Below are 27,031 nucleotides of genomic sequence, written 5' to 3' on the forward strand. Positions count from 1 at the left end.
CTGGGGCAGATGAAGGAGGGGACGGCATGACACTGTGGGGACATGAATCTGGGGGCAGAGATGGAGGGACATGAATCTGGGGGCAGAGATGGAGGGACATGAATCTGGGGGCAGAGATGGAGGGGGGACATGAATCTGGGGGGACATGAATCTGGGGGCAGAGATGGAGGGGACATGAAACGGGGCAGAGATGTGGGGACATGAATCTAGGGGCAGAGATGGAAGGGGGACATGAAACTGGGGGCAGATGAAGGGTGTATATGAAACTGGGGGAGAGATAGAGGGGGGACATATAATTTACGGGTGACTGTAGGAGGATTATACTGTGTGCGGGCACATGAAAAATTAACAAGTGGGCGGAGTCAACACAAAAGTGGGCGGGGCTAAATTTGCTGCGGCGCGCTAAGCGCGCCACACATTTTGTCCCTCTTTTAGTTCTTCAAAAGTTGGGAGGTATGGAGATGGGGGGACATGAATCTGTGGGCAGAAATGTGGGGACATGAATCTGGGGGCAGAGATGGAGGGGACATGAATCTGGGGGCAGATGAAGGGTCTATATGAAGCTAGGGGAGAGACGGAGGGGGACATATAATTTACGGGTGACTGTAGGAGGATTATACAGTGTGCGGGCAAATGGAAAATTAATGAGTGGGCGGAGTCAACATAACAGTGGGTGGGGCTAAAATTTCCACGGCGCGCAAAGCAAAAATGGCAGGGGGGGGGCCCAGACACTTAGGCTGTATGGGGCCCCAAAATTCCTGATGGCGGCCCTGCCTCCAGAGACACCCAGAAGTCACTCAAAACACACTAAAAAGTATATAGGTACATTTATTAACCCAGTAATAGCTCCAATAGACATATAAAAAAAACAAAAAAAATGTTTTACCCAGAAAACCCCTTTAATGTTATAATATGAATATTGTATGTATTTCCTGAATTGTGACTGATTACATGTATATTATCCTGCAGTTCTATTTATTTATTTTATTAATGTATTTGTGGAAAATTGCTTCTCCTTTTTCAGAGAAGATGTTATTGTTACGATACTGATATACATGGATGGAATCCGGTGGCCAGATGAAATAAACCAGGAGCAGATAGGTACTGAGGAGCAGTAGTCCAGGGGTGCGGCTCGAAGTGTCAATCACAAGGGTATTACAGCAAGGAGTAGAAACATTCTGGGAAAGACAGTTCTGAGGAGCAGGAGACTGGAACAAGTGACAATACTTTAGCAAAGGCCCAAACAGAAAACAAGATGGCTTCACGCTGGTACAGATCAGTCATCTTTGTTAAAGGGGCTCTATCATTGGGAAAAGTCATTTTTAACTAATCACATCCTTGCATAGTCTTTAGAAAGGCTATTCCACACTTACCTTTTATTTATGTAGCTTGCCTCAGTGGTTTCTGAAGAAGTCTGTTTTTATTCATATGCTAATGAGCCAGCACAGGAAGTTACCAGCAGCACCCATCTCTCCTATTATCTCCTATGTGTGTGTGCAAACTGGAAGCTGAGTCAGCAGCATTAGCAGCCTCCCATAGGAAACAATACCAAAGGGGGTGCACGATGTATCATGCACCAGTCTAATTATCATATGAATAAAAAAATGACTTTTTTTTTTTTTTTTTTACTAATTCCCATTTCTTTATGTGAGTCTGCCTAGCAGTAGATATCTGATCATGTCACATACCACATGCTATCATATGCCCACGCCCCTGAATTCCTATATGATTAGAGTGCAGCGGTCAAGTGACTATTACTTTACTGCCGATGCGCTATCTTCCAGCTGGTCCTCATGAGGGTCGGGCTGTTCTTATTATAAGCAGACACGGTTGCTCATATATACCTTGTGATCCACCAACTGAAATATCTAGGGATTTCTATCCCTTCTCCACCTTGACCACAACCATCATGTAAGCCCCATCATTTTCTCCATTTTTGGGCACGTACACTTGATATGGTAATGCCAATCATTGTATGCTCACTGTTGTGACCCTTTTTTTTATATACATTTCTCATCGTGTAAGTACCTTATAAACTAAAACAGCTTTATAATCACCATAACCTAACTTTTTTTTTTATATGCGGCTACCCTTTTACAAACAGTTACTATATCCCATTACATAATTTGACCTTAGCTCTGCTATCATGATATTGGACAAAAAAGTGATATTTCACATATTTTCATATATTTACTTGTAGGATACATCATTTTGTATCCACTTTTTGGATTTTGTCCTCTTTGTCTCTACAATATTGCATTCCTAATGTAAATTAGTTGTTTAGTAACAGTTATATATCCATGTAATGGCATCTTTATGTTATATGTTCTAGATTACTTTTTTCTGTTTTATATATTGTTTATTTGTATGTATTATACTTGTATAGCATCTACTTTATTTTAACTTTTGCTATGAAAATATATGTGACTACTTCACTGGTGGATGTTTCTCAAATGTTTAAGCTCTGTTGAGCCAATAAACTGTATCTTATCCAATATCGATTTGTGCTGTGATTTTCTTTTGAATATTGGATTGGGTTGGAGAACCCCATGTACCACCACAGAGAATGTGTGTGTGGCACAATTGTATCTTTACCACGCACAGAGCACAAGGCCATCATGGTGCCTACACTTCCTAAAGCCTCACTAGTTGGCACCCCTTCTTCAAGCCCAGCACACTATCTGGGCTTGCTCTCAGCCTCAGTCACTACAGTCATTGCTACCTTGCAGTGGCGTAACTAAGGTCTTGTCCCCTAACCCCTCCCTAGAATGAATTCTTGATCGTGATGGTTATGGGTGCTGCAGCGATATCTCAGATACTTGAAAGGGACACAGCTTTAGTATCCACAACTGCAGTTATCAAGAATATGGTGAGTGAACAGTGAAGCACACGGCATGTAAACAATACTGGGACAGTATAATTTGGTCCACAGTTGCCCCCACACAGTATTATATGCTCCACAGTGGCCCGCACACAGCATTATACCACGATCGTTACACCACTGCTACGTTGGACCTTGCAGAGTGTGAGAGAAACATTTAAAACCAAACTGTCTACAGCTGGCCTTATCTCTTATATTTTCAGGATTCTCACAAGCCAACCCAGGTGTTTTTCCTAAGCTCCCCTATATGAGATGGTCAGAGGGTTACTTGGGGGAGTCTTGGTCTGATGTTTCCTGGACGCGGATATGGAGGAGGGCATCCAAGACTTCCAGATATGTTACATACAAAAAAAACTTTTATAAAATGCTGATGCATTGGTACCACACTCCGGCCTAGCTGCATTCTTTTAATGCAACTGTACTGAATAAATGCTAGAGGTGTGTTGTTCGTCCAGATCATATTTATCACTTGTTTTGGTCTTGCCCCCTACTTCACCCCTTCTGGCACCAAGTTTAGATTGGTTGAACGGGTGCTGGGTATACGCTTCCCTTTGGTTTCTAAAAGGTTTCAGTTTAACCTGCTCACTGAAAGACTACATAAATATATTCTTCTACTCCTGATTCACCTACTCACTTCAGCCAGATATCTGGTGGCCAAGCACTGTAGACAGGTGGTTTCTCCGGCTCTTGAGGAGTTGTACTTCTCCAGACAGTGCTCCTGAATAAGGAGGAGGAGAAGTTCCAGGTGATTTGGGAACCCTGGGGCGTTGTGCTGCGGGGAATCAACTTGGAGGCTGTAGGGCTCAATTCTTACTTTTCAAATTTGACATCTGTCATTTTATGTAATATATGTATACATATATACACTTCATGTTTCTTGTGGGGGGCATGTGACTTTCTGATAACTATTTCTTTTCGTGGGAGCAATGTGACCAAAAAGCCAACAATTTTTTTTTTTTTTTCCCAATGGTGTTCACCATATGCTTGTTTCCTGTTCAATATACTGCAATAACAATTTCAGTTTATTGTACATTTTACTAGAGGTCTACTAGGTTGTCTCTCTGGCCAGCTCAGATGGACATCTGTACATGGAAACCAGGAGGCCATTTTGTGGCTCCAGGCTGCCATTGCAACCACTCTGAACTTGCAATCCCATCACAAGGGGAGTTGATGGGGTGATATACGGAGTCACCCTATCTAGCTACTTACATGCAATGACTCCTGCAGCAGAAGCTGGTTTCCAGCTGTACAATACTGTTAATCCAGTAGCAATGTAGAACATGCAGCTTTTGTGTCTCAGCACCACACCATTACATCACTATAGCCCAGTTCACATCTGCATTGAGTATTCCATTCGGGGAGTCCGCTTGGGGGCCCCCCTGGTAACCTATACATATTAAAAAACAGTTAGCTAAGAAACCACAAAGACTCCATAGACTATAATGGGGTCCATGTGGTTTCCGCACAAAAAAAAAAAAAGAAAAAAAGTGCTGCTTGCAGTATTTTTCTCTCCGCATGATTCGTGCGGAGACTGAACGGAAACCACACAAACCCCATTATGATCTATGGGGTCTGTGGTTTCTTAGCTAACCACTTTTTCATGCATATAGATTTCCATTCGGGTGGGTCCCCAAGGAATACTGAACAGAGATGTGAACAGGGCCTCAGTATTAACACTCAGCATACTGTGCTAAGCAAATAGATAAAGGGGTTAACAGTACAAAAAAAAAAAAATTGAGAAAAAACAAATTCAAACATTTGTTTTTGTTTTGTGAATAATTTATAAAATATTATTTTGTGATCACTGGTACATCTGTGCATGGATGTCTAAGTGTACAATCACAGAATAGATTTGCTCAGGTTCTTTATTTCATAACAATTCAGATAAATTACTCCAGTCAGCTATCAAATGAAAAATACATAAGCCATGAATTGCAAATCACTTTAAGACAGAATATCCCATAATTAGAATAGCAATTACAAAACACACATTTCTTTTCTCTGTGTTTGTAGTAAAAATAATCAAAGGAGTTATTAAAATACCAGTCATTAAACAGCATAGTTTTCAGGCAAACAAGGGAATGGATGTGACACATGATTAAGAGAATTTTAAGGGAAATGTCAATGTCTGCAATTATACACATTTTTATCTAACTTAAAGACAGTACATAAAATAGTACATTTCCAATGATCACTTCGGCTGTACCTTTTACATGGTAGGTTGTATGAGTATAAATTCAGACTATATTTGAATTTCTACAAATATAGAAAGGAATGTTTATTCATTTGGTGTGGTTTACAGTTATGCAAAAGGACTAACATAATAGTTATAGATTGTTCTAATGTACACAGTTATGCTTGGCAGTTGATAGCAGTGGCTTCAAGTTCTGTGTCAAATACTTGTAAAACTGAAGTCAATCGTGAGATGAAGTTTCCTCCAGGCCAAGCAATTCCCGAACAAGTCTATCACCAAAATGAGCACGACTATATCGTTTAACATGGTAGGCATCAGACATTTTGTAGAGGATGTATGCATTATTTATTGCAATGCTTAATGAATACCAAAATACTTGCTGCCAAGTTTTGTTTGGTTTGTGTGAAATAAAGTACCTAAAAGGGGAAAGAAAATTACATTTTATGAATCTATACGGATGATATTGCATAGATGTCATTTAATATGTATAAATATAACAAGTCCTTTGTTAACAAAATCTAACAAAAAAAATAAAAATAAATAAAATTATATATATATATATATATATATATATATATATATATATATATATATAGCCGCTATGTAAGCGGCCATTTTTCTTATGGCCGCGAGCACGCGCAGTCAGCTTTGCCCTAGGCCCGAGGCCTAGAAGTTAGAAGACTCCACTGGAAGAAGATGCAGTGAAGACCTTGTTCCAGAAGAAGGTGGAGACGGCGCTGGAAAGTTCTCTGGCAGCATTGGGGGACGCCCCCAGTGCTGCGACAGAACTTATTTACATAACAACAAAAACTGGGACTTTAGGCGAACAGTGGCGCCGAGAAGACAACGAAAAGTAGGAGAAGAATAGCCTTTCTTAAGGATATTCCAATGTGTTAATGATAAAAATAAATAAATAAATAAAAAAAAAAAAATAATAATAATAATAATAATAATAATAATAATAATAATAATAATAATAATAATAATAATAATAATATCGGGCTTCAAAGCTGAATAACAGAGGCATACATGGAAACTGTCCACAGTAAATTGGCTTTAAACTTGGTACTGACACTGGTTTTACTTGTTTAATTGTTGGTACCCCTCGTTTAATGAAAGAAAAACCCACAATGGTCACAGAAATAACTTGAATCTGACAAAATTAATAAATAAAAATTCTATGAAAAGAAACAAATGAAAGTCAGACATTGCTTTTCAACTATGCTTCAATATAATTAAAAAAAAAAATAAAACTCATGAAACAGGCCTGGACAGAAATGATGGTTCCCTTAGCTTAATATTTTGTTGCACAACATTTTGAGACAATCACTGCAATCAAACGATTCCTGTAACTGTCAGTGAGACCTCTCAACACGTATTTTGGCCCACTCCTCATGAGCAAACTGCTCCAGTTGCCTTTTTCACTCGGCATGTTTCAGTTCCTTCCAAAGATGCTTACCGTATTTTACGGACTATAAGGCGCACTGGACTATAAGCCGCATTGCCCATGAGCGCCTTATAGTCCGTCTCGGTTCATATATAAGGCGCACCGGACTATAAGCCGCAGTCCGGTGCGCATTATATCTTATTGAAAGCGGCGGCAGGCAGACTTTGCCAGCGGCCGCTTAACCCCCCGCGTGCCAGCCGCTTCTATTGGAAGCGCTCGGCTGGCGAGGAGGGGCTCTATCAGCAAAATCATGCTGATAGAGCCCAACCGTAAACGTTAGGTTAAACTACCCCCCCGTTTTAAAATAAAAGCCTGAAACAGAATGTCAAACTTACCGAGCGGTGTAGGGTGGGCGGGCATTCAGGCCTCCTCTTCCTCCGATGTTCCGTCCTCCTCCGGCGCTCGCAAGCTGATAATGGCCAGGGCACATGCGCAGTAGAAGCATTATGATATTGCGCATGCGCCCCGGCCATTATCAGCGAGCGCCGGAGGAGAAGGACGGAACATCGGAGGCAGAGGAGGCCTGAATGCCCGCCCGCCCGCCCTGCACCGCTGGGTAAGTTTCACGTTCTGTTTCAGGCCGGCGTGACAGCAGGGCTGCCGGACACTTCCTATTCATTTCTATGGGAGCCGACATGCGAGCGCTCCCCATAGAAATGAATGGACTGCTTTTTTCCATTCATTTCTATAGGGAGCGCTCGCATGCCGGCTCCCATAGAAATGAATGGGAAGTGTCTGTCCATTCATTTCTATGGGGAGCGCTCGCATGCCTGCTCCCATAGAAATGAATAGGAAGTGTCCGGCAGCCCTGCTGTAACGCCGGCGTGTACGGCTGTGATACACGCCGGCGTTCGGTAGTGTGAATGCACCCTTACGGTGCCTTTTATGTATGTATGGAAGCGGCACGCAGTCTTTGCCGCCGCTTCCATCCATATATAAGCCGCACCGGACTATAAGCCGCACTTACGATTTCTGAGGAAATCGTAGGTTTTTATGTGCGGCTTATAGTCCGGAAAATACGGTAATAGGATTTAGATCAGGGCTCATAGAAGGCCTTCAGAATGGTCCAATATTTTCCTCTTAGCCATTCTTGGGTGTTTTTAGCTGTGTGTTTTGGGTCATGATCCTGTTGCAAGACCCATGACCTGCAACTTACGCTAGGTTCACACCAGCGTTCGGGTCTCCGTTCTGTGGTTTCCGTCTTCTGCATGCAGAAGACAGAAACCTGTCAGATCGGGTCCGGCCGTGAGCGTTTTATGCTCTCCGCCGTGAAACCGGATTTTTAAAATCGGACACAGAGTACTGCATGTCCGACTCTGTGTCCAGTTTAAAAAAAAACGGTTTCGTGGCGGAGAGCATAAAACGCTCACTGCCGGACATCTTTCAAGCCCATTCAAATGAATGGGTATGAAAGAGTCCTGCAGATTTCCGTCTCCTGCCTCTGTTTTGTGCAGGAAGCGGAAACCTGTAGAACGGAGACCGGGCGCAGATGTGAACGAGCACTTAGACCAAGCTTTCTGACACTGGGCATCACATTTCTCTCTAGAATCCTTTGATGGGCTTGAGATTTCATTGCACCCTGCACAGATTCAAGACACACTGTGCTAGATGCAGTAAAGCAGCCCTAGAACATATCAAAGTCTCCTTCATGCTTCACAGTAGGGACAGTTATTTTCAAGATATACTTCATTTTTCTGTCTGTAAACATAGAGCTGATGTGCCTTGCCAAAAAGTTCAATTTTTGTCTCATTTGGCCATAGGACATTGTCCCAGAAGCCTTGTGGCTTGTCAATTTTTTTTTTTATTTATTATTACTTTTGGCAGATTCAAGCTATTTCTGTGACCATTGTGGGATTATCTTTCATTAAACGAGGGGTACCAACTATTTTGTCCAAATCTATACATTAATAAAATGTTTATTTTTTTAAATGTAAAAAAAAAAAAATAAAAAAAATCTTGAATGAAATGTTACATACTTGCTATACTTGTCATCATATTTACAGATGTAGCTGAGATGAGCTGCAAAAGCTTCAACTGCGAGAGGACATGGGATCTCGCCACTTTTTCTTTTTATAATGACTCCTACAGAATGGAGGACCATAAACAGGTAAGAAAAAAATATTTATAGAAAAATTAAACAAATGTACAATGTATTGCAATAACAGGGCACTATAAATTTAATATCCAATTCAGACATCATTTATGCACCATATACTGACAATTTTTTTTTAATTTTTATTTAACCACTTCAGTACCGGGCCAATTTGTGGTCCAGGACCAGACACATTTTAGGTTTATTTTGTATGTGCGGTTTTGAGGTCTGTAAAATTTTTCTCGTATGTCTCAGTCAACTAATTTTTGCGTCTTTTTTCAGGGACACATAAGGCTTTATTTTTATGTTATTTTTATTTTCAAATGTGTTTTAATTTTTTTTATATCCGGGAAAATATAAACATAATAGGAGGGAAATTGTGTCTGTGTTATTAAATAAATTGAAAACCAAAGTGTCACTGAAAAACTTTATAAAATAGTTTTTCCTCTCCGTTACGGTAATTTTTATTTTGTATGGTGTCGTCGGGGGTGGGGCTATAACCTTTAATAACGGCGTTTTATTTATTATTATTATATTTACATTTTTTTAAAAACTTTTGTATTATTTTTTTATTTTTCCAGATTGTGTCCCCATAAGGTGATAAGAGACCTTTGGGGACATCTGATCACTTATTTTTTTGTACTGGAGGCTGATTTCTCCTATAACTGGAGCTGCTACATTTAACCCCAGTTGCAGGAGAAATCCAGCCTCATGCACACTGTATACACAGCTTACTGAGCTGATCTGGGGTCCTGTAGGACCCAGCAGCTTTTGCAAGACTCTGCTCCCAGCAGATCACGTGTCCGCCAGGTCAGAGGGCAGCTGATTTATGGCAGCGTCCATAGCCCCTTTATACACAGCGATGGAGATGGCAGGGAAGGGAATAAATCTTCCCCGTCTTCTCTCTGGGAGCTCCAGCTGAAGTTACAGCCGGCTTCTAGTGACAGCAGCTACACGATCTCCGTGCAGCTGCTGTGTTATGACTGTTAGTATAGGTACGTCCTGTCAGAACAAGGCAACCACTTCCCGGACGTATATAGTCTATGGGCGGTCCGGAAGTGGTTAAAAGAGAGCAATTAAAGGGGCTCTATCATTGGCAAAAGTCATTTTTAACTAATCACATACTTGCATAGCCTTTAGAAAGGCTATTTCACACATTCCTTTTATATGTAAGTTGCCTCAGTAGTGTTTGAATAAGTCAGTTTTTATTCATATGCTAATTAGCTTCTCTGTGCACAGGAAGTTGTCAGCCAGCTCTCCTCTCTATGCTGTGTATGAGAGCAGGGAGGAGGAATCAACAGCAGCAGCCTGTGCTGTATGTACAGAAGACAGTGCACGAAGAGACTTCCGGGGTGCACAGAGAAGCTAATTAGCATATGAATAAAAATGGTTTCATTCAAAAACTGAGGCAATTTACATACAAAAGGTAGGCGTGGAATAGCTTTTCTAAAGGCTATGCAAGGATGTGATTAGTTAAAAATGACTTTGGTCAATGATAGAGCCCCTTTAAAAAGACAAAACAAAAACAAGATGACCAAAAAGTATTTGGACACTAGCTGCAGACAGGTGCATAACATTTAGGTATAATTAAATAGAATGGTGAAGAAGTAAATGTTCAGCTTGCTGCTCCATCATTCAGTCATCTACTAGTAAATGTCTACAGCTTTATGCTGACCTGTTGCATTGGTCTGTAGACAAGAGGAGGGCAGCAGCAAGTAAATCGGTGGGAATGAAGAGAGGCAAATGTTGCTTGTTTTTTATCCATATGGCACAACTACTCGTGGGACCTCCGGGTAGCGTTATTAGTTGTCTGGGGGATGACTAGAGAGCATTTAAAAGGGGTTATCTGATTTCTAAGATTGAGTGTCTATCCTTAGACTAGGCCATCTATATTAGATCAGCAAGGATCTGACACCCAGGATCACCAATACCGAGGCACAGCAGGAGAGTAGGTACTGAAGCACTGCCCTATAGACTTCAATAAACAACAGTTCATTCCTCACTACAGAATTCCAAACTGATTTTGGAGAAGACAGTCTTAGCATCAAGTGCTTCATGAAATGTGTTCCTTTGATCGCCATGTTCAATGCCAATGGTCAGTTGGAGTAGTATAAAGCATACCAGTGCTAGACCCTGCAGTAGTGAAAACGCCCTCTCTGCAGCAGGTTTCATTAAGTGCCCACACGTAACCTCAGATCCTCCAATGACCTCCTACTCCGCTCTTCTCTCATCCGCTCCTCGCACAACCGCCTCCAAGATTTCTCCCGTACATCTCCCATACTCTGGAACTCCCTACCAAGACACAAGACTGATCCCCACAATCACAGGATTCAAGAAGGCCCTGAAGACTCACCTATTCAGGAAGGCCTACAACCTCCAATAACACTATCACCACACCACCATCTATACAGTCTCCCCCTCTCCTTCTGTCTCTCCCCCCTTCCCCCATAGATTGTAAGCCCTCGCGGGCAGGGCCCTCTACTCCACTGTGCCAGTCGGTCACTGTTAGTATTATATATACCTGTATATTTTGTGTATTGTATGTAAACCCCCAAAGGTAAAGCACCATGGAATTAATGGTGCTATATAAACAATTATTATTATTATTATTATTATTAAGTGACAGCCGTATGGATGAATCTTTATTTGTTGGATTCCCATACAAAGCTAGTCACCAGAACACAAAGAACCGACAGTAAAGTTTGTTATAGGAAGGATAAAGGTATGTGACTATGTCAGGTTTTGGCAAAGCTTCTTATTTACAAGGAAGGATAATGTTAAATATATAGTATCCAAAGGCATTTTAGTAGTAACCACAGGTGGTGTAAAACCAAACAGATATACAACTTTTTAACGTAACCCACTCATCTTTGGCTTTGCTACATCCTGTATATACTGGCAACAAAAAAAAAAAAATTATGGATTTTCTCAGGCAACAGTTCAGTTAGTGGGTTGTTAGGTAGACCTTTGAGAGGCCATTTTCTGTTCAAAGAAAGTTAAATGAAGGCTCTCAATCTCCACGACCAGGTCTGGGAAATGTAGTACCCTCTAAAAATGGGAGTTGTGGTTTTCTATCACCTATTGCTATGAAGCTTGAAATCCTGGAAAAAGCAGCTGATCTGCGTACGGGCCCAGCAAGCGAATGATTTAGATAACTGACTGCCAGTAAAGGTTATGATTTTAGACCAGGCAAAGCGGATATTGGACAGGTAGGTGAGACAAATGGAGCAGTTCTATTGACAGTCTGCCACCTACACCATTGAATGGGCACATGGAGTTCCCTCTAAACCACCCACCCTCATCCTAAGCTGTTCAGATTTCTTAGTAGCAGACACCACAATGCTATCTTGAAAGCAGACAGTCAGAAAGGGGAGTTCTACTATGAAAATACTGTGAAATCAATGTTGCTGGATTTTTCGGCTGCTCTCCAAAAGGTTAGAGCTTCTTTTGTTCATATTAAGAGGAGACTCTAGGACTTCTAGCTTCCATATTCAATGGCATTCCCTGCCCACCTATGAGTTGTAAATGAAGATAAGACCATCTTCTTTATCTCACCTGGGCAGGATGAGGACTAGCTGAACTCCCTCGGTCAATCATTGCAGTACTGTCTATCAACATAGGGACATTGGGTAAATTATGAACCATCCATTCTTTAAAAAAAAAACCAACAACCTTTTCTCCTCTTGCATGTCAGTTAACCCCTGAGGGTGTGGTCAATACTTATCCCCCAAGTATGTGTGTAAGACCTGTGTTTTCTACAATTAGAGATCTAGTCTAGAGATTTTAGCCCAAGTATCTAGGGGCCTAGGAATCCAAATCCACATTACCACATTCAACTTAATATAGGGTTAATGGATAATCTCCTTATGGTCCTTCCCTATCAGCAGGAATAGTGAGTTTTAATCATTTGCGCCAATTTTAAACACAATAATAAAAGTTAATTTTTATGTGCTTATTCCCATTTCTATTCTCAATTTATGTAGCATTGATATCCTTGAAATAATTAAAATAGTAACCCAAGAGTAAATAGAATTAAAAATATTTTTTTTTTTTCACATTTGTACTCACACTAGGTTACACTTTTTTTTTTCTTCCAATTTTAGAATTTCTTTGGCACTCTCATTTCGTTAGGTCACCTTTAATAAACATTTATGTTTTCTCTTTTGTCTGATTTTTGAAGATTTCCGTCTATACTTTTTAAATCAAGCCCCTGAGATGAAACTTTCTATGGATGGTCTTTTCAGCAGTGCAAAGCCCACAACAACTACCTAAGGAGAGATATTACCCATTCTGATCCATATCTATGATTTCTCGCCTAGCAAAATCCGTCCCCTGCTTCAGACTGATGAATGTAAATAACTCTGAAACAGTTGTTTGCGGATGGGTCTCTTAAGAGATGCTCTGGTTTGCCATTAATCCCAGTCAATTATCACAAGGTTTCATAGAAAACAGGTAATGATCTGTAGGGAGCTGCTTTCCAAAAGGTGGGTACTTTTCTTCTTATACTGAAGAGAAACTTTCTATTCACCTCAAGCATCAGGTTAAACCCCTAATCCGGTCTTCTGTTTTCTAATCCATTGCAATTCCTATTTACTTCTCCCCATAGGCTTCTATAGAAGTGAGTCATGTGACCTGCTGTCCATCTCAGTATGTATAAGGCCTCATGTTGACAACTGTACATTTTATCTATGGCTGTGTGTCCGGGCTGAATTGAAGAGCAGCTAAATAAGATGCAGGTCCTTTAAACATCCATACTTGCGGCTCTGTCAATTTATTTTCAATGTATGGGTCAGTGAAAACCACAGAAGAGATGCAGATACCAATCTGCGTGTTATCCGTGCCATACTGACTCGCAGACTACATGTCGTGTGCAAGGAAGCCTAAGGCAGTGCTTTTCACAGTGTAACACACTTCTGTGATTAATGTCCATTGCTTTAATATGTTATAGGATGAGATCAACAAATATTAACGGTATTAGAGTGACTGGTGCAGGTGCAGCACCCTCCATCTGGTGTCCGCCTGCCTTAACACTTATGCAAAAAAACATGACAAACATGAGGTCTTTTGTCACATTTAACTTTTCAGAAGGATTTTATTATTTTATTTTTTACATTATAAATGGCAATTGATACACGTGGAAGGGAATGCAGTTACTCCAGTATATACTACAGTATAAATAACTTCAATGTCCTATGAACTTCTGTTGCTCCCTCTCATAATGGTAGTGTGAACATCGCAAGTCATTCTGTTAGAGGGAGTAGGTAAGCAGAATACAACGTGGCATTTCAAACAAAGTTTCTTACAATCGCCTACGGTTCCTTTTGCCTTCTAATCCTATTCTATTCATTTATAGAAAGTTTATAGAGATAGAAGTGCCTATTTAAAATCAACAATCTCACTCTAATTTTCCAATCCAATTTAAAACTAACATGCTACACTAACATTATATTCCAATGGTAAATACTTACCCTGCTGAATAGGAGAGTATGCATTATTCAAAAAACGAAAGTGTCCTTTATTGTACCAGCAAATAAGCGACATCTTTCCCTTCATCCTGATTCTATATTGTCCACGAGATAGCGGTACTTCTGTGTTACTCATCATTGACAGTGGTAATCCAGTACAGTCACTTTTACGGGAGCTCAGCAATCCACAGCAGTAAATATCTGAAAATAAATGCAAAGATCAAAGTCAATGAAACCTCACATATTGACTTTATTGGCCCATTCGAAGACAAATTTAGAACTGAGTATCCTGCAACCACTTTTCCATAAATTCATAAGGGCTAGCCCCTTCAGTCGCTCAGGGAGGTCCAAAATCTGCAGGTTATTGCTTCTCAGTCTGTTCCCTAGGGCATCCGCCTGCTGAATCCATAAGTCTGTTTTGTTTTTTTTCTCAATTTAGCTGGGATAGGTTCCGTGGTATCCTCCAGTTATAAAATCTAGTCCTCAGCCTCTCATTCTACCGCTCAAAATTTGAAAGTCTTGCCGCAGTAGTCACACTTCAATTTTAACCTCCTCTATTTTGCCTGTGAGGGAGGAGGTGCAGGCGTGCAGGAATTCCTCAAAGGCCTTTAATATATCCCTTGGTTTTCACATTATAATTCCCCATGGATTTCTAAATGAGTGTACCACTACATTCCCCATACTTGCCATAGTTCTGTTTTACGAAGAATTTGGTGCGCTTTGTCATACATGAACTCCGTGTATAGCTCGGTTTACCCTGCCAGATAGTAATTGGGGAGAGATTACTAAGGCTAATAGTTCATCAACCTCCTGCCATTTTCAACTCCAGATATCTATTCAAATGGTGAATTGCTTGGGACATAACCCCATGGGCCTTGAAGGCATCTCATCATTGTAGTAACGTAACGTGGTCCTAAAAGAAACCAAAATAAAATACAAAAAAAAAAAAAAAAAATATGGATGGGGCTATAGAGTGTGCCAAAATGGGATGAGTTTCTAACCAGGACAAGGGGGTGAACACCCCATGTCATATCAGTGGGGTATGATTGGATATGTAGTGAGGAGATATTCTTCAGTGATCTAGGGCAAGAGGAGGCAGTCAGCAAGGCTTAAATTTATTGTAGACATAGAATCATGTGAGGAGGAATAGCACAAGCAAGCAATTCAGAAGAAAGCATCCCCACACATCATCCAAGCTTACTGCCAACAGCAAACTAAAAGCACAGTGAGAATGGAGGAAGCCATTACTGTCCCTGCAGTGGACAACGAATCAAACAGTCTCCAGTCAGGTTCTAGTCTCCCAATCACAACATCAGAATCCCTGAAATATAGAATTGTAAATGGCTACACCTGAAGGGGAGGGAGATAAATTCTTACAATTATTATAAGGACTACAAAATTTCATGTAGTCACAGAGTTGTGTATAGTAGCAGAGTTTTGCAAAAAAAAACAAACAAACAAACAAACCAGTATCTCTTATTTATGGTATGTGGAATTTTGCATTATAAAGTCAAATGGTATTCACTGAAAAGGTATATAGTCACTAAGAGCAGAGGGAAGCAAAGCTAAAACATAACTATTAATCTAGCCTCATTAAAAATAGAATGTATAGCCAGTACTGGCTGTCAAAGCAAATTGACATAGCATCTGCATTGATGGTAGAGGAACACCATCACTTTAGAATGCCGAAAAAAAAATAAAAAAAAAAAAATCAGCTAGCGGGAAAAACAAACAAACAAAAAACAGTTACTGCCCATTGAAATTAATGGGAGGTGGATTCCGCATGAAAATCAGCCTGCAAAATACTACGTGTCAGCGTACCTTTTACATATTTGCCATAAAGTACAGTACCAAGGCAATACATACCTTGTTTTTCGAATTCTTCAAATAAATTTAAGCTTGTGATGCTTGGACCTGTAAATATTATATAATTCTTTCCACTTGAATTCTGGCACAAGTTTTTAGCTACTATGCTGTGTAGTTGTGGCTTGTTTTTCAGCGTGTCAAGACCATCTGTACCACTTCCCTCCTTCAAATGAACAAAGATCTTGAAAAAAAAAAAAAAATAAATATTAAGATAAGTAATTATTAGAACCCAGTTACAAAACACTTATTTACCAGAGCGTAAACAAAACTATTAAAATGCATACTACTATCTGAAATTTTAAGAGCATCTGCAATTAAAGTGAATGTTTTAGGGTTTTTTTGTTTTGTTTTTAAAGATGGTTACATCTAATACGTAGCTATTCCCCCAATATATGCCCATCACTTGCGACTCAACTCTTAACGTTTACATACCTTTGACTCGGCCTCCTTTCTTTTTTGATTAGGTTTCATGTTGTGCTGAGGGTTTTTTTTTTTTTTTCTTAATATTAGGGAGCTCATATATTGTGAAGTGTGATGGGGGAGAGTTACCAGATTGGAATATTGTTTGTTTGCAATTTGGCTATTTATACACTTTAAGGTTAGGTACACATCTGCACTGAGCTCTTCATCATTCAGGTTCACTGGGGGACCCAAAAGACAGAGACCAAGACTACTAAAACCGTGGTTACACAAGTGTCCATCGTTTTCATGTTGAATACTGCGGAGAGAAAAGTCCTTCATGTAGGGTAGAGTCTCCAGCGCAGATGCATCTTTAATATTGTTTCTTAGGCTAAGTTTACAATAAGAAACCACAGCTAGCCATACATTAAAATGCACAATTGTTTAGGATGCAATTCACATTTTCTCCAATTCTACCCCATTCTGAATTTTTTTCCAGCTTCCCCGTACATTGTGCAGATTAGGAAATGGTAGCGTTATGAAGAACAATTTGTCCTGCAAACACTAAGTCCTCATATGGTTCTGAAAATGGAAAAATAATGTTATGGGTTTGGAAGGCGGGGGAGTCCAAGGCTAACATTTGAAAAAAAAGTCACTGACGGGTAGGAGTTATTGTGGGAAGAAAAAGTGCAGAGGAAAGCACACCAAAAACTTGAAGGGGGTGGTAGGCAACTCCATATCACAAGTTGCTGCTTTTTCCCCACAGAGTTTTTTAGCTGCGTTTTGAAGGGTTGGGCCTAATTCTTAAAGAGGAACTTTCATCACTTGGGGCACATGCAGTTTTATATACCACTAGAAAGCCGACAGTGCTCTGAATTCAGCACACTGTCGGCTTTCACGTTCTGTGCCCCCGGTGAAGAGCTATCGGTGCTGGCACCAGAGCTCTTCACCGTAAGAAGGGCGTTCCTGACAGTTCCTCACTGCAGTGCCGATAGTGCTGTACTGTGAGAGCAGTGAGGAACGCCTCCCTCCCCTCCTGATAGTACTCGTCCATAGACGAGTACTGGGGGGGGTGCGTTCATGACTGACTCTTCACCCAGGGCACAGATCATGAAAGTTGACAGTGCGCTGAATTCAGTGCACTGTAGGCTTTCTAGCGGTATATAAAACCGCATGTGCCCCAAGTGATGAAAGGTCCTCTTTAACTCAATATACTGTACATCACACTATAAAACACAATTCTAGTATACATATTGGTACACTTACATAATAAAAAAAAACAAAACACAAAAACAAACCATGAATGAACCATTTACTCACACACATATACACTATATATACACTAAACACACATTCATGTACACATTAGTCCCAGTTTATACAGTCATTCATATACCATGCACTAGTCTCACATTCATATATACTGTATATTCACACATAGAAATTTCTAGAATTACATTCATATACCCTATATACTCACACATATACACTCTGTGAATACAGAAAAACGGGCAGTAGTTGATGTAGGAGTTACCAATGCTGGTAATACATCAACCCATATACTAAACTGGATAAACACAAGAAATGGTCCAAGCAAAGCTAAAAGTGACCAAGGCTCCGATTTCAGATGGATTACACCCACAAGTAGTTAAAGAACTCAGTCTAGCCATTTCTGTACCCCTATTCTTAATTTTCAGGGATCCTCTACTGACAAGTACGTGTGCCAGTTCCTTGGAACTGTACTAATTTTCAAGAAGGGCTCTAGGTAATTGCAGACCGGTGAGTTTAACATCCATTGGGGCTCATAAGGAACTATATACAGGAGTGACTGTACATAATGATAAGTGACAGACAGTATGCTTTTACTACGGACAGAAGTTGTCAGACTATTCTGATTTGCCTTTGTGAAGAGGAGAGTAGAAGTGTGGACAGAGGGGAGGCTGTGGATATAGTATGTTCATTCCACATTAATCAGCACAGGGAATTTACTATATACCTATACAGTATATGTGGAATAAGTGTTGATTTTCCTATAAACTGTACATAAGGACTGAATAAGAAATATGTGTAAAGTACTGGAAATTTTCTACTTGCTTGAATATATAAGGATTCCTCTGTAAACTACCTGTTCATACCATGTCTAAAGCACAGGGACTTTACTACATGAATGCATATGTGGAATGAGTGTTAATTTCACTATGAGCTAAACATATAACCTGTTCATTCTACATCTACAAAGCACATGGAATTTATAGAAGAGTTTTTTTCAACCTTCAGCCCCCAGAAGAAGCCGAAACATGCTTTGGGGCTGAGACTTGCAGGTCATGCCTACTACCCTTTGATACTGAACACAATGTCTGCCTGGTCAACTGTCGCTAGGTTCACAATAGTGGTCGGCTGTCATTCGGGTCTGCATGGGGACCCAAAAGACGGAGAGCACATCCATAGATCTCTTGGGTAAGAGGACGTGTAAAATGGAGAGCAAATGAAGGGTCATGTCAAACAGTTTTTTGAGCATTCCCGGTCTTTTGTTGCCCTTGTTCCAGCATTTTTGGAACGTGTTGCAGGTATCAAATTCAAAATGAATGAATATCTGCGAGAAAACAAAGTTTATCCGTTTGAACATTAAATATCTTGTGTTTGTAGTGTATTCAATTGAATATAGGTTGAAAGGATTTGCAAAGCATCATATTCTGTCGTTATTTATGTTTTACACAACATCCCAACTTCATTGGAATCGGGGTTGTATTTTACAAAAATATATTTATTTATGACACATACTGGAAGAAAAAGCAAAAGTGGTCTAAAAATTTAGTTATGTTTTAAATGCTTAAAAAGGGTCATCCCAAATTTTTTTTACCCAAAGTTTTTATGACAAACACTTAATTTGGAGGAGAAGAAAAAAACAAAAAAAAACAAAACTGCAATTTCCTCTCTATCCAATAAAGTCTAACAGCAGCCTTATACTAGATAACTTTGTAGGGTCTATCATTGCAGTAGCGACCTCATTTACATAACCAACAAGATAGAATCACAATAGACGATCACACCTCCGCACATAACACCCATAATGACCCAACATTGTATCCACTACAGACAATAGATTTCATGGCTTATGTGCTCCCTCTCACTGTAAGAAGCAGGTCTAGAAAACTATTCAATAGACATCAATGTATCAGGTCCAGAATATTGCCGCCTACAGTTGTGACTTGCTGCGTGTGGAGCAGGTCTTTAATGCTGTTAATCATATACAGAAAAAAAAATGGCTACAATCAGAAAATAGAAACATAATATATATTTCACAAGTTACCATATTTTTCGGACTATAAGACGCACCTAGGCTTTAGAGGAGGAAAATAGGGGAAAAAAAATTTGAATTAAAAAAAAAAAAAAAAAAAAAAAAATTAAAATATTGAATATATGGGAGTTGTAGTTTTGCAACAGCTGCAAGGCCACATTGACAAGTGACCCTGCAGCTGTACGGGGACGCATAGAGTGTTTTTTTTTTTTTTTTTGCGAGGCCAGATGTACTTTTTAGTTATACCATTTTGGGGAATGTTTATTGCTTAGATCACCTTGTATTGAAAAAAAACAAAAAAAAACGGCGGTTTAGCACTTGTGATTTTGACGTTCATCGTACAGGAAAACTATTAGTAGACCGGGGCAGAGGAGCGTAGCGATGTCTCAGGCCCCGGCACCTGTGCCAGCGTCTATCTCTCGCCGGCATCCGCCTCTCTATTACAGCGAATGCCGGGGCGGCCACATTCAGACTATAAGACGCACCTTTCTTTTTCCCCCATATTTGGGGGGGGGGGGGAAAGTGCGTCTTATAGTCCGAAAAATATGGTACTTTAATATAAATTAAAAAAATAAATAAGTAAATGGTGATGCTTACCTGAGAAATAAATCCTGTTGAAGTACACTGCCTCACCCATAGAGTGAATTTTCTCTTTTTCCTTTTCCTTAATTCTCGTTCTGTACAAGAAGCAATAAATGCTGGATCTTCATCAATTAAAGGTTCATGAAGTACCTATGAAAAGAAAATGATGTTGTAAGAAAGAAGGAAGGAAGGAAAGCTAAAAGGGATATTTCATACCCTACCTGACAGGGTTGTGGGTATAGTGATGAAAATCAAGCTGACAGGTTCCCTTTAAGGTTTAGCAAGTTGTCATAATAGGAATGTGACAACTTTAGCATTTCCTATTAGTTTGTGGGATGTTTGCATCACTAGTGGAATACCATGTTGGATTAAATAATCTTGACACATTTATCTGTTACACAATGATGAAGATATTCATTTTGTTATGAATCTCTTGAAAGGATTACCTGTGTTTGTGAAGGCTTGAAAGAGGAATCAAAGCCATTCTGCAAAGAGTTAAGGAAGGGTTGAATCTTGTAGAGTCCATGAGTAGTCTGGCTGGAGCGAAAAGCCACAATATGGAAGAATTTCAGAATTTTTTCAAATCGAGATTGGGTCATAACAAGTGATATGCTCTTGTTGCTATAAAATCCACCACTCCATATGCTGAGCACAGATTCACAATGATGAGTACTAGTTGATATCATATAGCCCAGAAATGCTTTCATCTCAGCAAGAGTGACATCTACCCATGCATCATCACACCCAAATCTTTCCTGGAACTTCTTAGCGTACATATTGGTTTGGTTCACCATGTTTTTAATCACGTTGTCAGGGACAAACAGTTCAAAAAAGTCAATTGCGCTGGAGTTGGGTGGCATTATACGGGTAGGCCCTGCAAACAAACAGAAACGCTATCAGTTTACAACATTTAAGATAAATAGGCATTATACAATTCTATGCAAGATCAGAGGCAAACAGAGGTACAATAAGGTACCATACACACACCCCTTTAAAAAAGGTAGCCTATTACACCATGAAAGTGCAAAATATCACCTTTATGCTCATGCAACGTTAAGTTGATACAGAACACTAGAAAGATGTACCCAAGAAGAGGTCAAAGAATATTATATATATATATATATATATATATATATATATATATATATATAGTCCTATGAAAAAGTTTGGGCACCCCTATTAATTTTAATCATTTTTAGTTCTAAATATTTTGGTGTTTGTAGCAGCCATTTCAGTTTGATATATCTAATAACTGTTGGACACAGTAATATTTCAGGATTGAAATGAGGTTTATTGTACTAACAGAAAATGTGCAATATGCATTAAACCAAAATTTGACCGGTGCAAAAGTATGGGCACCTCAACAGAAAAGTGACATTAATATTTAGTAGATCCTCCTTTTGCAAGGATAACAGCCTCTAGTCGCTTCCTGTAGCTTTTAATCAGTTCCTGGATCCTGGATGAAGGGATTTTGGACAAACAATTCAAGCTCAGTTAAGTTAGATGGTCGCTGAGCATGGACAGCCCGCTTCAAATCATTCCACAGATGTTCAATGATATTCAGGTCTGGGGACTGGGATGGCCATTCCAGAACATTGTACTTGTTCCTCTGCATGAATGCCTGAGTTGATTTGGAGCTGTGTTTTGGATCATTGTCTTGCTGAAATATCCATCCCCGGCGTAACTTCAACTTCGTCACTGATTCTTGAACATTATTCTCAAGAATCTGCTGATACTGAGTGGAATCCATGCGACCCTCAACTTTAACAAGATTCCCGGTGCCGGCATTGGCTACACAGCCCCAAAGCATGATGGAACCTCCACCAAATTTTACAATGGGTAGCAAGTGTTTTTCTTGGAATGCTGTTTCTTTTTGGACGCCATGCATAACGCCTTTTTTTATAACCAAACAACTCAATCTTTGTTTCCAAAATGAAGCTGGCTTGTCCAAATGTGCTTTTGCATACCTCAGGCAACTCTATTTGTGGCGTACGTGCAGAAACGGCTTCTTTGTCATCACTCTCCCATACAGCTTCTCCTTGTGCAAAGTGCGCTGTATTGCTGACTGATGCACAGTGACACCATCTGCAGCAAGATGATGCTGCAGCTCTTTGGAGGTGGTCTGTGGATTGTCCTTGACTGTTCTCACCATTCTTCTGCTCTGCCTTTCTGATATATTTCTTGGCCTGCCACTTCTGGGCTTAACAAGAACTGTCCCTGTGGTCTTCCATTTCCTTACTATGTTCCTCACAGTGGAAACTAACAGGTTAAATCTCTGAGACAACGTTTTGTATCCTTCCCCTGAACAACTATGTTGAACAATCTTTGTTTTCAGATCATTTGAGAGCGGGCTGTCCATGTTCGGCGACCATCAAACTTAACTGAACTTGAATTGTTTTGTAGAAAGAAATGGTCCAAAATACCTTTATCCAGGATCCAGGAACTGATTAAAAGCTACAGGAAGCGACTAGAGGCTGTTATCTTTGCAAAAGGAGGATGTACTAAATATTAATGTCACTTTTCTGTTGAGGTGCCCATACTTTTGCACCGGTCAAATTTTGGTTTAATGCATATTGCGCATTTTCTGTTAGTACAATAAACCTCATTTCAATCCTGAAATATTACTGTGTCCATCAGTTATTAGATATATCAAACTGAAATGGCTGCTGCAAATACCAAAATATTTAGAACTAAAAATGATTAAGATTAATAGGGGTGCCCAAACTTTTTCATAGGACTGTATATGTATGAGAGGAGACATTTACAACTGTGAATAAAATGGAAGACACTAGTCAAGTGGCCATGGCCTCTAAAAAGAGCTTGACATGGCTCGATGAATGGGTTAAACAACAGGTACAAGTGTTCCTAAGAACACTTTTTCCCTAGCTAGCACGGTGCCCCATTGTGATGTACTGCCATCAAATGCAAACTGCATGAAGAAAAACAGTTTGTCCAGATTAGTGGACAATGATCATGAACAAGCATCGTGTAAACGATCAAAAATAAATTCTCTCCTGCAACCCAATTGGCCTGAGTGGTAAATATGTCATCAACAGTTCCAGTCCTGTAAAGTGGTGCCATGGTACTGCAGTATATCCTGATCATACTGATGATAGGTCCTCAGTATGAAAGACACCTGGGATGTACCTTTACAATTTCTGGTCTATAGTATTGCATCAGAATAGGGTCACTTTCACACTTGGTTTATCTTGTTTAGCATTTTGCTTCAGTATTTGTAATCCAAAAACTAGAAATGGTTTCGCTCGTGGAAAATATATTACATTGTTGGTTACGCTAAATTTTTAGTGTCACACTCAAATTGACATTCTCAGAGCGCTACAGAAAATCTTTCTTTCAGTAAATCAAAATTTTTCCCACTTATTTTGGCATTTTACTAATTTGTCATAACAATGATGTGAAGAACAACTTTTTTTTTGTTTCAACATTTTTATTGATTTTTTACATATTCAATACATATTATGTAGTATAAACTATTTTAAGGAGCTGACATCTCAGTAATAAAAAAAACGCCACACAGGCAGACTTGTGGAGTTGCCCATAGCAACCAGTCAGAGCTCAGCTTTCACTTTACCTCAGCAAATTCAGTGATGAAATCTCCCTGTAAAGTAAGCAATAATGACAATCTTACTATGAGCCTGACCAATATTGCTGCTCAGTAAGGCTGCTTGCACACTACAGTATTTTCAGGGGTCTCCGGGCCATGTATTCTACAGATCCATAGACTTCTATGGAGCCTGCAAAATTCACACCTCTGTGCACAAAGAAGTCTATGGAACCGCCAAATCCATGCCCGGAGGCGTATGAAAAATACTGTAGTGTGCAAGCAGCTACTAAGGATACCAGACGTGTTTTGTTAATGCATGCGTGTGTGTGTGCACGCGTGTTATCCATGTGTATATATGCATGTGTACATGAACGTGTGTGGTCAGTATAATACATATATATATATATATATATATATATATATATATATATATATATATGTATGTGCGTGCGCAGTGCAAGTGTTTATGCGTGTGGTAGTTGTGTATGGGTGTCCACAGAGGGACACTATAGGGGTTAATACTGTGTGCAGGGGACACTATTGGGGTTAATACTGTGTATGCATGTGCTCTGTTTGGCCCATGTGCGTAGGGTGCACCCAGACCCCAGAGTATAATAATCGGAGACCCGGGGAATAAAAACATAAAAAAAAAAACCCCACTGTTGCTTCTTACCTGTTCCCCGGCTCCTGTGCTGTGCTGTCCTCCTCTCGCGTCCTTCGTTAATGACGTCGGACGTCACATGACCCGGGAAGCATGCCGGGTTCATGTGACGTCAGAGACGTCAGACAACAGTAGGACGGAGGCCTGGCAGGATTGCGGAGAGGTAAGTAACAGTTTTTTATGTTTATTACCTCTCCTGATCCGCCGGTCATTATACTCGGGGGTCTGCAAAGACCCCCCGAGTATAATGATAGCCCCTGTGGGGCCCGCGGTGTCACTTGCCGATCCCGGCCCAGCCAGGATCGGCAAGTGAATAGGGCCCGTAACTGCCTATTGAAAAAAAAAACGCAGCGGTAGCGGCTGTCACCGGGCCCCCTAATGGCCCGGGCCCTGTGGCAGCTGCTACTGCTGCTACCACGGTAGTTACGCCACTGGACTGCCTGTCTCTGCCATAATGAACACAATTGAATTAGCTAGCCTGATAACTGGGAGAACAGAAGAAATGAAAGCAGCTCCTCTCCCCTATCTGCTAACAGGAAGCTAGGTCACGTGGTGTAGACACAGGAATAGCTAGATACACAGGCTCGCTCCCTGCACTAAGCCCCTCCTCCCAAAGAGCAACAGATACATCACTTGACTCATGAGCAGCTAAGTCAGGGCTGTGGCCACAGATAATTGAATAAAGTAAGATAGTGTACAAGCAAAGCAGTTTTGCTGAAGCAGTGTATTTAGGAAAAGTCTTACATTCACATTAACAAGCAGTATAGATAGGATCCTTGTGATGGGACAACCCCTTAAAAGGTTCATGGACTCAGGTAAGGAATTAATTTCCTATAGAAGATGGCATTTATCACTCACTGCCCAATGAGAGCTCTGACCAGGAAGGGTGCGAGTGCAGAGAATTGGACTCTGAAGTGGGAAGAGACTTTTGAGAACTAAGCAAGGCCTTTGCCATCCATCTGCACTACTCTGGCATGTCAAAATAGTTCTTCCTGGAGGTGGATACAACTTCCTTGGACACTGTGTTTGTGGAGATGAATGAGGGAGATCCGTGACCTGTGGGGTTATTTTTTCTCCATCAGAGAAAGGGAATTGCTCACCTTGAAAGAATGGAGAGCTCTCCTTAAAAGGAGCTGCACATCCTATCACCATATCTGCAGTCAGAATAATTTAACATGTCTATAGAAACCACAGTGTCTGACGTTTGAATGGCCAGGCTTCTTCACCTGGTTGATTTCCTGTTATACTACTGTTTATCTGAGCAAAATGACAAGGTGTATACATCAAAGGACTGAAAAAGTAATTAGTTTGAAAATCCCCAGCAGAGCATTGAACCACATTCATAGTGGAACTACCGTGTTTCCCCGATAGTAAGACGTAGTGGGACTTTTGGGGGGTGGGCTAATGTAAGACGTACCCCGAAAGTAAGACATAGTAAAGTCCAGGGGTCGGCAACCCCTGGCACGCGTGCCGCTCTTGGCACGCGAGGCATATCTGGCTGGCACGGCAGCAGCTGCAGCAGAGGAGCGTCCCTTCAGTCTCATGTGTGTCAGTCCGGCTAGCGGGTACTTATAGTCCAGGTGGGTGTTACGGTGACAACGAAGACGTAGCTCGGGTAGTCAGTGACTATAAACAAGTGACATTACCGGACACAGCCCTCAGCCTGCCCGCGGGACTCCAGACTGTCTGCCGCACGGGGAGGCTGGAGCTGTGTAATGTTGATGGGACGGGCCTGAGACCTATCCGGGTCTACTATGTCATAATGGGCGTGGTTAAGGGCAAGCCTACTGTGAAGAGCGTGTGGTAAAGATGGAGCAGGGCGGGGGGGGGGTGAGGTGAGCAGAGGACGGGCAGGAGCCTGAGGGGATGGCTGGGACTGGAGGAGTCACGAGAGCTGATACCGGTATGTAAGAAGGGGGTGGATAGCTGGGGTGCGGCCCGCGCTGTGGTGTGACATCATTGCATTGCTGCCTTAGGTGTCGCACGGTGAGGTCATAAGGGCGCAGCAGGAACCACGTGCAGTGATTTATTAACCGATTTAGGGAATTTACTGTGAAGGGCTTGTGCTAGAGTGGAAACCATGTAACCATGGTAATGACTAGCTGTGCCTTAAGGTGAACTCACATTGTGCAGTTAAAACTACTTTGGGAAAAACTGTATAATGCAGTTTTTGTGTCGTTTTCTACAGATGACATGTAAACTATGTATTACCCCCTATAAACTGGCTGCACAGTGTGAATGCAGATCTGATACTTCCATTTTTTTCCCAATATAAGACATACCCCGAAAGTAAGACATAGTGGGACTTTTCGGGGTAAAAAGAATGTAGGACACTATCTTACTTTCGGGGAAACACGGTAGTTCTGCTTAAGGATATTTAGACATTTATTCTGGTTTCCAGAAAAGAGTAGGTACTTTCCTACAGTCACAGCTTAAAGGGGTATTCCCATCTAGATAATTATTTTTTAATTTGTAGAGGATTAAAAGTTAAACATTTTTGCAAATATAAGTAATTAAAAATTCTGCAGAGTTTTAAAGATTTTCTCTAACTTTCTTAGTGGTGACAGTCTGTTATCTTGAG

The 27,031-nt window shown here is 40.6% G+C and overlaps 1 protein-coding gene across 1 annotated transcript in view; it reads right to left on the reverse strand.

Moving 5' to 3' along the window:
- Window positions 1-4,731: 4,731 nt before the first annotated feature.
- The window catches only part of PGBD5 (piggyBac transposable element derived 5), a 35,640-nt gene continuing 13,340 nt past the window's right edge, over window positions 4,732-27,031 (reverse strand). The window contains exons 2-7 of the mRNA XM_075267796.1: window positions 20,671-21,098; window positions 20,240-20,374; window positions 15,946-16,126; window positions 14,083-14,280; window positions 8,499-8,604; window positions 4,732-5,491 (exon numbers count right to left, since the gene is read on the reverse strand). Of these exons, the coding sequence (XP_075123897.1) occupies window positions 5,296-5,491; window positions 8,499-8,604; window positions 14,083-14,280; window positions 15,946-16,126; window positions 20,240-20,374; window positions 20,671-21,098 (1,244 nt within the window). The 3' untranslated portion in view covers window positions 4,732-5,295. The remainder of the gene's footprint in view (window positions 5,492-8,498; window positions 8,605-14,082; window positions 14,281-15,945; window positions 16,127-20,239; window positions 20,375-20,670; window positions 21,099-27,031) is intronic.

Source organism: Leptodactylus fuscus, chromosome 3, assembly GCF_031893055.1.
Source record: "Leptodactylus fuscus isolate aLepFus1 chromosome 3, aLepFus1.hap2, whole genome shotgun sequence".
NCBI lineage: Eukaryota > Metazoa > Chordata > Amphibia > Anura > Leptodactylidae > Leptodactylus > Leptodactylus fuscus.